Source organism: Mizuhopecten yessoensis, unplaced genomic scaffold, assembly GCF_002113885.1.
Source record: "Mizuhopecten yessoensis strain PY_sf001 unplaced genomic scaffold, ASM211388v2 scaffold481, whole genome shotgun sequence".
NCBI classification, from domain to species: Eukaryota; Metazoa; Mollusca; class Bivalvia; order Pectinida; family Pectinidae; genus Mizuhopecten; species Mizuhopecten yessoensis.
The window spans coordinates 201,096-214,612 of NW_018403568.1; the positions used below are offsets into that span (position 1 = coordinate 201,096).

Genomic DNA, 13,517 nt, shown 5'->3' on the forward strand with positions numbered 1-13,517 from the left:
AGACAGGTATGTTATTATAGAGGATGGAAGGCTTTTATTGTATTACTACGAATGGGAGGCTGGTATGTTACTATTGAGGGGACGGTGATAGACACTTACTGAGAAGGAGAGGCTGGTATGATACTATTGAGGGGAAGATGATGGGCACTTACTGAGAAGGAGAGGCTGGTATGTTACTATTAAGGAGGGGAAGATGATGGACACTTACTGAGAGGGAGAGGCTGGTATGATACTATTGAGGGGACGATGATGGACACTTACTGAGAAGGAGAGGCTGGTAAGGTTTCTATTAAGGAGGGGAAGATGATGGACACTTACTGCGAGGGAGAGGCTGGTATGATACTATTGAGAGGACGATGATGGACACTTACTGAGAAGGAGGGGCTGGTATAATACTATTGAGGAGGGGACGATGATGGACACTTACTGAGGAGGAGAGGCTGGGATGGTACTATTAAGGGGGGGAAGATGATGGACACTTACTGAGAAGGAGAGGCTGGTGTGTTACTATTAAGGAGGGGAAGATGATGGACACTTACTGAGAAGGAGAGGCTGGTATGATACTATTGAGGAGGGGAAGATGATGGGTACTTACTGAGAAGGAGAGGGTGGTATGTTACTATTGAGGGGGGGAAGATGATGGACACTTCCTGAGACGGAGAGGCTGGGATGTTACTATTTAGGAGGGGGAGATGATGGGGACTTACTGAGAAGGAGAGGCTTGTATGTTACTTTTGAGGGGAAGATGATGGGCACTTACTGAGAAGGAGGGGCTGGGAAGGGTTCTTTTAAGGAGGGGGAGATGATGGGGACTTACTGAGAAGGAGGGGCTGGGAAGGGTTCTTTTAAGGAGGGGAAGATGATGGGCACTTCCTGAGAAGGGTGGCTGGTATGATACTATTGAGGGGAAGATGATGTGTACTTACTAAGAAGTAGAGGCTGGTGTGATACTATTGAGGAGGGGACGATGATGGACACTTACTGAGAAGGAGAGGCTGGTAAGGGTTCTATTAAGGAGGGGGAGATGATGGGCACTTACTGAGAAGAGGCTGGAATGTTACTATTGAGGAGGGGGCGATGGCACTTACTGAGAAGGGGAGGCTGGGATGTTACTATTGAGGAAGGGAAGATGATGAGCACTTACTAAGAAGTAGAGGCTTGTATGTTACTATTAATGAGGGGACGGTGATAAGTACTTACTGAGAAGGAGAGGCTGGGATGTTACTATTGAGGAGGGGACGATGGCACTTACTGAGAAGGAGAAGCTGGTGTGTTACTATTAATGAGGGGACGGTGATAAGTACTTACTGAGAAGGAAAGGCTGGTATGTTACTATTGAGGAGGGGACGATGGCACTTACTGAGAAGGAGAAGCTGGTGGGTTACTATTAAGGAGGGAAATATGATGGGCACTTACTGAGAAGGAGAGGCGGGTATAATACTATTGAGGAGAGGAAGATGATGGGCACTTACTGAGAAGAGGCTGGAATGTTACTATTGAGGAGGGGACGATGATGGGCACTTACTGAGAAGGATAGGCTGGGATGTTACTATTGAGGAGAGGGAGATGATGGGCACTTCCTGAGAAGAGGCTGGGATGTTACTATTGAGGAGGGGACGATGATGGGGATGATACTATTGAGGGGAAGATGATGAGCACTTACTGAGAAGAGGCTGGAATGTTACTATTGAGGAGGGGACGATGATGGACACTTACTGAGAAGGAGAGGCTGGTATGTTACTATTGAGGAGAGGAAGATGATGGGCACTTCCTGAGAAGAGGCTGGAATGTTACTATTGAGGAGGGGAAGATGATGGGTACTTACTGAGAAGGAGAGGCTGGTATGTTACTATTGAGGAGGGGAAGATGATGGACATTTACTGAGAAGGAGAGGCTGGTATGTTACTATTGAGGAGAAGGCGATGATAGGCACATACTGAGAAGGAGAGGCTGGTATTTACTATTGAGGAGGAGACGATGATGGGCACTTACTGAGAAGAAAAGGCTGGTATGTTACTATTGAGCAGGAGACGCTGATTTGAACCTGCTGAGGAGGGGACGCACTAATGTTACTATTAAAAAGGGGAGGTAGGTTCATGTATGAGTACTATTAAGGAGAGAAAGTTTACATGCTATTACCTCGAATGGGAGGCTGGTATGTTACTATTTAAAAGAAGCGCCTAGTAAGATACAACTGAGGTGGAGGGAATTTAAAATTGTTACTTATGATGACGGGAGGCTTGATGGTTACATATATTACAACGAAAAGGAATTATTACGGTCGGAAAATGTAAGTCGTTTGTGAAGAAATATTGTGGTAGACTGTTCAGATATGACACTGACGAAGAGTCATTGGTGATGTTATGAGAGTCCTCGCCATTCGTGACATTCAAGGACAAAATGCTTATCATTCTTAAATACCCATGTGTAGATATGATGCCTCACAAGAGTATAGAGAGAGATGCCTACAAGTGGTGCACTTTCAGTCTAATTGACACAACGAAAAACAATTAATAATTGAAGTACTGCTTTAAACTCCATCAGGAAAACAATATATATGTACAAACAAAAAGTAAAATGCGTACACAACATTAGACGGTTATTGACATCGAAATGCTGGTTCAATTGTTTTGATATCTAAAGTTTACATATGGAATGAGACCTAAAGTTTATATGCTAATAAGTAGTTTTGATCAGTTAGGAGGGATTGTATTTGATTTGTTCAACCATCAAGGTAACGTACTAAATAAAAACGTGTACTGTGTTTTTCGGATAAGGAACCCTTTATCCGATACTGATAAAATAACATCACATGGCAGTTTCTGTCTGTCAAACAAACGTCACAAAACAGTACATGCACACGTAACACAAAATAATAAAATGAGCCTGTATCGTGTACATCAAATATGCTTTATACATGTACCATACCTATATCATACCTGTATTATAATGATATAATGTCTATATTATATCAGTATACCTGCTACATGAATCCATCTGTAGCGTAAATGGAACATGAAATAACATGAGCGAAAAGTGTCCACATTACAAGTAGCGTGTTGGCTAAAATCATAAAACGATATAGTGATGTACCACTGGGAAAAGATTGACACTACATTTCCCAACAAAACAAGACATGGACACACCGTACGTGTATTGCTGAAACATTTCTCATACACTTACACAGAAGTGCTGACACCATGCACCACAATATTTAAACGGTGCTCGCAGAAATTTAATGCCTCGATGATCCCATATGAGGTTTTTAACATTACGATAAATGTGTTTTGTATATGTATAAGAGTATTTTAAATCAACCTTAATCAGAATCGTAATACTCTGAAGCAAGGCTAAAATTTCGGAATTTTTGTCCGCCGTTGTTTCTTTTCCTTAGTGTGATCGGTGACATGCCTGAATCATTTTGGTCTATTGATATCGGATCACCGGTTGCCCATGGCAACATATTTTCAAGTCCTGTTTCCATGATGTGGTCATAAGCCTCGTCCCTGTTCAGGATACCGCCGAAGATAAATGTCTGCAAAATAAAGACGAGATATTATCCAGAAATAACATGAATAGCTTCCTTTCTTCAAATTTTATAGAACAGGATATGCTTGTGACTCCTACTTATGTATCTCGTCGTTCATCATTAACAAAATGGTCAACGAGTTCATAATGTGGTTTTTGTTTCGGAATACATGCATACCAGTAGGAACAGGTATATCAGCCTATCAGAAGAGCATGATACCAGTAGGAACATGTATAGAAGCCTATCAGACGAGCGTGATACCAGTAGGAAAATGTATAGCAGCCTATCAGAAGAGCATGATACCAGTCATGATACCAGTAGGAACATGTATAGCAGCCTATCGGACGAGCATGATACCAGTAGGAACATGTAAAGCAGCCTATCAGACGAGCATGATACCAGTAGGAATATGTATAGCCGCCTATCAGACGAGCGTGATACCAGTAGGAACATGTTTAGCAGCCTATCAGACGAGCTTGATACCAGTAGGAACATGTATAGCAGCCTATCGGACGAGCATGATACCAGTAGGAACATGTAAAGCAGCCTATCAGACGAGCATGATACCAGGAGGAACATGTATAGCAGCCTATCAGACGAGCATGATACCTGTAGGAACATGTATAGCAGCCTATCAGACGAGCATGATACCAGAAGGAACTTGTATAGCAGCCTATCAGAAGAGCATGATACCAGTCATGATACCAGTAGGAACATGTATAGCAGCCTATCAGACAAGCATGATACCAGTAGGAACATGTATAGCAACCTATCAGACGAGCATGATACCAGTAGGAACATGTATAGCAGCCTATCAGACGAGCATGATACCAGTAGGAACATGTATAGCAGCATATCAGAAAAACATGATACAATGTATTTATTGTCCATAAAACGACATTTTAGTAAGTCAGTTATTAGACGGAATACAAATTTCTATTTTAGATATCAACCCGTTCGGCATGTTTGTTTGGAAACCAAAGTTGAACGCGAGGTAACAGGATGATCACGTGACCTTTTTCCTGATGACCGCAAAAGAAATTTAGAGCGTTTTCTTCACTCGACAGACAGAGATGAATACCAGACATATATCATATGGCTCGTGAAGCCCAAACGTACTCCTGCACAAGTGTGGCACAGTGTAGTCACGTCGTAGTGGCTCCTGAAGCCCTAACGTACTCATGTACAAGTGTAGCACAGTGTAGTCACGTCGTAGTGTCTCGTGAAGCCCTTACGTACTCCTGTACAAGTGTAGCACAGTGTAGTCACGTCGTAGTGTCTCGTGAAGCCCCAACGTACTCCTGCACAAGTGTGGCACAGTGTAGTCACGTCGTAGTTGCTCGTGAAGCCCTTACGTACTCCTGTACAAGTGTAGCACAGTGTAGTCACGTCGTAGTGGCTCGTGAAGCCCTAACGTACTCCTGTACAAGTGTAGCACAGTGTAGTCACGTCGTAGTAACAGTGTTGTTGGGTCATTCCTATGTTTAAAAGTGACACAATATGTGACGTCACAGTGTTGTCACATTATGTCCCATTCGTATCAGTGCATATAGGTACGGATGTCATATTGTAATGACAATGTCGTTCATCTGTGCACGTGCATTACAGTAGCTTTACGTATAGTCCCCGTTCGTACAGGTTTATAATGGCGGTAACTCAAGTTTAAAATGTATCAATGGTCCGATTTTATGGAATAATACCTTTCCTGATATTTTGTTAGTTGTTGTTCCGAGTAAACAATTTGTCGTTCTGTATTTAACTTAACAAAGTAATATGATTGTACCGCACCATTTGATTCATGAAAGTAAACATAAACTAAACTAATACCTCAATAGTCAATACAAAAGTATACCAACAGGAACTGAGGAGACACCAAAACACCAAAATAAGTTAACAGACATCTTTTACTCCGAATAAACGAAGATGGAACCAGGCCTTACGGCAACAACGTGTGACAGCCGTAGACGCGGTGATATCTCATACAGATTAACAGCTGCGGTGATGTCTGGAAAAGACTTACAGGCGCGGTGATGTCTGGAACAAACATACAGACGCGATGATATCTCATACAGATTTACAGACGCGTTGATATCTGCAACAAACAGACTTACAGACGCGGTGATATCTTAAACAGATTAACAGCCGCGGTGATATCTGAAACAGACTAACAGAGGCGATGATATCTGGAACAAACTTACAGAGGCGATGGTATCTAAAACAGACTTACAGACGCGGTGATATATCGAACAGACCTATGGTGAAACCTGAAACAGACTAACAGACGCATTGGTATCGGGCATCGACAATCAGGTGGGCATATACCCGTCAAAGTTCTTATAAATGACTGACTAACGGACCATTACTGCTGATATTAGCGAAGAGCGATGACTCATTGATAAATTCCAACGGAGGAGCCGATATGGCGGAAAGACTTCGGATTTCTCTAAAGCGGGAAGACGACTTACAGACTCTCGCTTGTCTCGCTCATTAGATGTATCACGGTGACGCACCGATTATTGTAGTACAATTACCACGGGATTAATAACTACAATATATTGTCTTCTCACACGCTCACACAGCTGTTGGTTTTGATTCGAAAATGTGTTCGGTGAACATAATTTGACAGCTTAACAGAGTAGCAATTCTATACGGACTCATTCAATTTCGAACAGACGAAATACTTTACACCTTGTATATATTAGAGCCGCTCTTACGATATGAAATCTAATCGTATTCCAACAGACCCAGTTTACAAATGTAATTATCAGTGTGGACTGTTTTGTTAGATAATGTCTCACCTTGTTTCCAGTCACTACCACTTCCATCGCCATTCCATTTCCAGGAAGAAAACTGTATGGCTTGCACTGTAAAATAGAAATACTTATAATGTATGACATACAATGTAAAATTGATCCATCGATACTCTACGACTAACATCTCATACACCGATATATCACCATACATCATACACCATAATATCAATACACCGATAATGTATTATTGAAGGATTTTACGGTAACATCGGTACATAAAATTTGTATGGTCTAAAATAAAATCGATACATCAAGATTTAACAGATTATACAGTAAAATTAATACACCAATAATGTAAGGTATACACTTTAAAATCGATACACGAATAACGCACGATCATCACTGTAAACCGATACACCAATATCGTAGGAACTAACTGTACAATCGATACGCCAATAATGTAAAGCTTAGACAGCTAAATCGATACACCGATACACCATGCAAATAATGACACAACTGTTGGTCATTTGATATTAATTAGAAAATCGTAGAATGAACTAGGAGTACAAACAATAAATAGAAATAAACATATATTTATATAAATGAACTACAGCCACGATTCTGCGATACGAAAACAACAACCAAGCACACGTCAAAAAGACATCATGACCTTTTACCTTGTCTATCAGGATATGATATTAATAGCGTCCTAGACATTCACGTTTCAATGAAGACACAGTTAATGCGATGTACTTTCATTGGTAAAATTTGAAGAGTTCGTATTCTGTTATTAATTAAGATAATCACCCGATAAATGGCAGAGGGAAGGATTGGTAGAAGCAAGATAGCAACGGTTCAGCATACAAACACAATGACCTTAATGTGGATTTGCTATACCAAATGCTAGAAACAAATCATTATAAAACACCTTCCTTGTGACACGAAGCGTATCTTGTTGAAATAAACAAACAAAACATATATCAAGGAGAAAGCAGAAACATGTGCAACGCCATATTAAGGAGGCTCCAGTTTCAAATTTAACCAGCAAAATTGTTGCAAATTTCATATATTGTTTATGCAATTATGTAGAGTTGATTTTATGAAAATCTAAGCATTCTGATAGTTTGGGGACTTTTTGGGAGAAAATACCAAAAAAACACCTTTTCGTCAATTTTCATATTTTCGTTGTTTTTTTATGACTCTACAAATATTTTATTTATCGCAAAATATATAAAACACGTTACACAATTTTTCTTTTATTGAAATTGTACGGATAAAAGTATTTATCTACAAGCTAAAAACAAACAATACACAAAGATTCATGCATAAAGAGTAGGTAATTGAACAAAATAAACACCATGGCTTTATAATTAATTTATTTCACATTTTTACAATCACTTTAGTCCTGGTGTGAGATTTCTTTCTTGAAAAAACCCCGGAACGTTTTGCAGAGGGATAAAATTTACACAATGACAGTTATCTCATTTTACATATATCAGAAGTGATGGAAATAAATTAAAATTATAATATCAAAATTTTCAACTTAATTTTCTATTGGAACCAAATTACTCTCGGTCATGGACACTTTGGACATCATTCCAAAGCCCGCTAACGCACGGTATATCAACATGTCAGGTACATAATTATGTGACCAGAAGCTATCGCATGGTATGCCTTTCTAACATGCACCCACCCAGGCATTTTCATAGGGATATTGATATTATACAAAACACTATTTTCACAGAGGAAGTGTACCGCATTTGTAAAAATGATTTCATCGACAGAGCGAAACTCGCTCAACAGCGAAAATCGTAACGACATCAAGCTGCTTGTGGACTCGTGTAAGCACGTGATATGCACATGTGAAGTCGGTACACAAATCACATCAGTCCGCATTCCATGCATTTCATATGTGACCTTCTTGAAGTCGTCTGGTCTCATGTAAGTGTCTTCCCGTGAGTCACTTTATGTCTTTGTATTCGAGCTTTATTCCTTAAGTACGTGTGATTACACATTTCCCAACAAAATCTCAATATTGGGTGTTGACATATCATCGTCACGCACGTGTACTATTGTTTACCAGGTGTTACTATAATTTACACTACGATATTGAAATGCCCGATGCGCAAAACAGATATGACGACACGGTGTACATGCATATTTCGTTCGAGATAATTGAGTCCGAGTTGTAGTTTTTCCGGAAAAACGTCACGAAAATGGACACTGATGACGTTGTGTAGAGCCACCTTAAACATTTACTTGTGAATCACATAGGCTTAGTTTGCGCAAACCAACTCGACCTATTATCTAACTACAATAATGTTAAAGTTATCACCCCTGTGTTTCAGAAAGAACAAATCTGCGGTCAATGTTAATATTTGCAAGGAACCTTACTTAACGCAAGCAGAACACTAGATAAGTCCACGAACGTTTTACAGACATACTAGTACAACAAACTCCCTTTCATTTTACTTCACAATTTTACTGAAAAAACTTTACTATTATTACATCTTTTTATTTCACCATAAAAGTTCTGTGTTATATTCATCAATTATATAATGATGTTCCTCATGCCACGATAAAATTTGTTAAACACATTACGTTTTGTCTACACAAAGATTTAACAGACATACACCATTACTAAGAGATGCCGTTATTTTCCGAACACTTGTTTCAGTTCTCGTTGCCCTAGCATTCTCATTTCTTGAAAACAAAATGCTATCGTGTGGGAAGGTACATATTAAAAACTAAGTTAGACCAAACCACCAAGTATTTACTGAACCTACAGACCAAACCACCAAGTATTTACTGAACCTACAGATCAAACCACCAAGTATTTACTGCACAACGACTAAATAGTCGATGTCCATTTAAATGTCTTCATTTTTTTCATTTCATTTCAACAGATAGTATTGACATGGTGTTATGGTCAAATGGATCGAATAACAGGCAAGCCTAAGACTTTTGGAAATTAGAACACACATACTACCTCATACAGTGTATTGGATGAAAGCAGGCAAAACACATAATTGATGGTATAGTATTGGTATATAGAAAGTATGTTGATATATTGTACAGGAAATATGGGATTCTACACAATGACGTTTGTGACTTTATCAAAGTCAAACTCGACGATAAAAACTATATTTTCTATTATTATCCATATATTATACAGGTTTACACTATTATTGTCCATATATTGTACAGGTTTACACGAGTATTGTCCATATATTGTACAGGTTTACACTATTATTGTCCATATATTGTACAGGTTTACACTAGTATTGTCCATACATTGTACAGGTTTACACTAGTATTGTCCATATATTGTACAGGTTTACACTAGTAGTGTCCATACATTGCACAGGTTTACACTAGTATTGTCCATACATTGTACAGGTTTACATTATTATTGTCCATATATTGTACAGGTTTACATTATTATTGTCCATACATTGTACAGGTTTACACTAGTATTGTCCATACATTGTACAGGTTTACACTATTATTGTCGATATATTGTACAGGTTTACACTATTATTGTCCATATATTGTAAAGGTTTACACTATTATTGTCCATATATTGTACAGGTTTACACTAGTATTGTCCATACATTGTACAGGTTTACACTAGTATTGTCCATACATTGTACAGGTTTACACTAGTATTGTCCATATATTGTACAGGTATTAGGATTGTCCACATATTGTACAGGTTTACACTATTATTGCCAATATATTGTACAGGTTTACATTATTATTGTCCATACGTTGTACAGGTTTACACTTACCTTTTGGAATTTGACAATATCTGTTAATGGAATAACTATATTCTTCGGCGACGGAGACGTTTTCCTTTCAAAACAAATAAAACTGAAAGGGAACATAAGAGTCTTACTTGATATATATATATATTACGATAGTGTTTTGATATATCTAGCAATAACTCTATTAATACACCTGACATAGAAAAGTCATTAGAATTCCAAAGACATCAATTACATTTCTCAATATGTTGTAATATGAATTTTATATGAAAATTACGTATTAAACGTTGGTTGCAATGGTCAAATAGGGCGTTTTGTAAGACTCGATTAATTTTTGCGTGACAAATTCACAACAAAAATATCATACTGAATGTTTATTACTGGTCATCTTTTGCAGGATTAGACCGCATTTGGCGTAAAATCGTAACTACAATCACCTTCTGAGTAATAAATCAACTACGCAAAGGCGATTTTGAAAACTACATATGTATTTCACCTCTTGTGTAATAATTCACTCACCCAAGGGTAATTTACTCAGACTATTACAACGTTTGAGTAGTAATTCTCTCACACATGTGTCATTTACTCAGACTACATGTATTACAACTTTTGTGTAATAATTCTCTCACACATGCGTCATTTACTCAGACTACATGTATTACAGCTTTTGTGTAATAATTCTCTCACAAAATTGTCATTTACGCAGACCAATACACCTTTTGTGTAATAATTCACTCACAAAAGGGTTATTTACTCAAACTATAATCTGCATCACCTTTTTGTGAGATAAATCTTGCCATTCTTCAATCCTGCTGCAAATGCCTTGTCTTTATTTATCAATGTACATCGTCGACCACCTTTCCAGCCTGACAAAATGACAAGAGGATTATTAGCAATGAAACATTGATGTATTTCTCTTTTGGTTTGATGTCTTCTCCATTCATGTTATTGTCTTTATGTATCGAGTTTTATTTCTAACTTGTTTGTGACTACAAACTACCCTATTGCCGTGGAAACTGTCGGAGGGAGTGATAACCGTTAATGGACAAGCACTTCAATGAGCAAAAATGTCAGAGTGTGCGTTAACGTTTCTGGGAAAAACTCTGAGGAGGAAACATATTGTCGGGGTCAGAAATAACAATTCACAGACTGGCCTGGTATAGGGTTTGATTGTTCGGTGAGAGGGGAAGGAGATGGAAGGAGGGGCACATAAGTCACCGCCTTCGACCAATCTGTTTGGATAGTATGGTCTATTCTTTTCCTGAGCCAGTCCAGCAGAGAAAGAAACGTTCATAAATTAGCCTGGTATGGGGATACTGTCGGAGAGATACATAAGCGTTTACAGATTGACATGGTGAAGGCGATTATATCGGAGGGAGTGATAACAATTTAAAGACTGGCATGTTAATTAGATTAATATGTCGGAGGGAGTGAATTCATAGACTTACCTGATAAAGGGGATTCCGCCAGGGGGAGTGAAAACAGTTCACAGAACTGCTTGTCTTGGTTTGTAATTTCCGTTTCACAGCCTTCTAGCTCACTCCCTGACTCCACAAATACGTACTGGAATGAAAACAATTAATGGTATAATTGTGACATTACGAAACGGTGTGGAAAGCTAAAATATCATTGTATAGCGGAAAATCTCAAATTCATTGCTCCACTGCCTAACATTATTAGCCTTATCCAATACTTATTTATAATTAAAAGTCAATTCAAAATTGTATCTTCATTTAGACTTCCAAAAATGATTATTGTGCTCATATGAGTATTATGCTATTTTTTAAAACAATCCTGTACAAAACACTTCATGTAACTACATGAAGACGAGCTAAAACAAATAAATAATTCACACACATACATTTCCGTTCAAGTCGCTAAGAATTTGTGCTACAGCCAAGGAAAGGTATGACATAAATTACACAGCTCGTGCATAAAAACAAGAGACTGCCGTCAACAAACCCGTAATTTGACCTCAAAATTGATAAAATTGAAGCAAAATATTAACAGCAGGGAGATTTAAGTGTCGATCCTTGAAAACTTGGAAAAAAATAGGGCAAGATATTTAGGAAATGTTAGTGTTTTCTGCTTCATCAATAACACCGCCATGTAAATCTATGTCAAATCCAAGTCATGCCACATCCCCATAACGAAAACCGATATTATATGGAAACAAATCGACGGTCATATCTCACAAAGAAATAACATATTTCTCGTTGAGATCATGATAGAGAACAGAGACTACATCAACCTCTAACTTTCGAAAACCCTTGTTGTAAGCTTGTCCATAAGAAGTCTATCACAGAAATCATGAAAACATTACCTGAAAACCTACATATCTTACTTTGGTTAGCTCTGTTTTTATACACTCCTGTTGATACTGCGCGTCTGTCGGCAGAGACATCCAGATCTTGTACGATGAATCATACTTCCTTTTGATTCGTGGATACTTGTTGTAGAAATAGTTAATGATGAATAACTTCACTCCAAATGCTAATCCTAAACGTACAAAAGGCATGTGTGAATAAGATAAAGCTATAAAGAAACAAATATAAACTTACATCGATATGAAAAATATTTTTATTACAACAATATATTTTGTCTTATTTCAAAACATTTCATTCATTTCATTCCAATTTAATATTCTACTAATCGTGCACAAGGATTTTTTTAAATATCTAAATGACATAAACTTTCATTCGTAGTTGAAGTGACAGGAGTAGAAAACAGATGGATAATGGGATACTTTTGACTAAAAGAGGAGAAACCAATCACATCCTCGTAAACATCACGTTCATGTAGGTAGTGGAACATAGCAGTGGCGCATATATCAAACATATTCTACTTTATATTTTTATTGTATATAAACAAAAGCGGAGAAGCTAAACAACAGAAGAATTCAATTATTATTTTCAATATATCACCATACTAGGGTGTATGATACATTCGTAGATATACTTATGTTACATATTTTGTTATAAGACAGTACGACTTCAACGACAATAAATGCATGGTTACATACATGTACCTTCAAACAGTTTGAAATACACTGTGAATTCTGTTACAAAACTTCGTATTTTAAGACGGTGAAAAACGCGATGAAGTACTTCAAAGTTGTACGAAATACACAGACAATTTTGTCATATACTTCCACGATTTAAGACACTAGGGACTACAATGTGTAGTTACATGTACCTCTACATTTAGGACATAAAGACCAGGATTAAAACACACGATGACATACCTCCAAGTTTGAAGAGATACAGGGACGGTAAGAAGCAGGACAATATGAAGACAAACATCAGTCCGTTGAATAGTTGCCGTGTAGCTTGATGTCGCCATGTCAGTAAACTGTGCAAATATAACAGGAATAAGGAACATACACATATATACCAAATCTATATAATACTTTAATACTTAAGTAACATATCATATATACCAAATCTATATAATACTTTAATACTTAAG

The 13,517-nt window shown here is 37.8% G+C and overlaps 1 protein-coding gene across 5 annotated transcripts in view; it reads right to left on the reverse strand.

Moving 5' to 3' along the window:
• Nucleotides 1-2,891: 2,891 nt before the first annotated feature.
• LOC110449854 (GRAM domain-containing protein 4-like) overlaps nt 2,892-13,517 on the reverse strand; it is a 28,269-nt gene continuing 17,643 nt past the window's right edge. For all 5 annotated transcript variants that reach the window (XM_021497022.1, XM_021497013.1, XM_021496987.1 and 2 more), the window contains exons 13-19: nt 13,294-13,400; nt 12,394-12,548; nt 11,498-11,612; nt 10,825-10,915; nt 10,074-10,155; nt 6,328-6,393; nt 2,892-3,535 (exon numbers count right to left, since the gene is read on the reverse strand). In XM_021497022.1, coding sequence (XP_021352697.1) covers nt 3,320-3,535; nt 6,328-6,393; nt 10,074-10,155; nt 10,825-10,915; nt 11,498-11,612; nt 12,394-12,548; nt 13,294-13,400 — 832 coding nt within the window. In that variant the 3' untranslated portion in view covers nt 2,892-3,319. The remainder of the gene's footprint in view (nt 3,536-6,327; nt 6,394-10,073; nt 10,156-10,824; nt 10,916-11,497; nt 11,613-12,393; nt 12,549-13,293; nt 13,401-13,517) is intronic.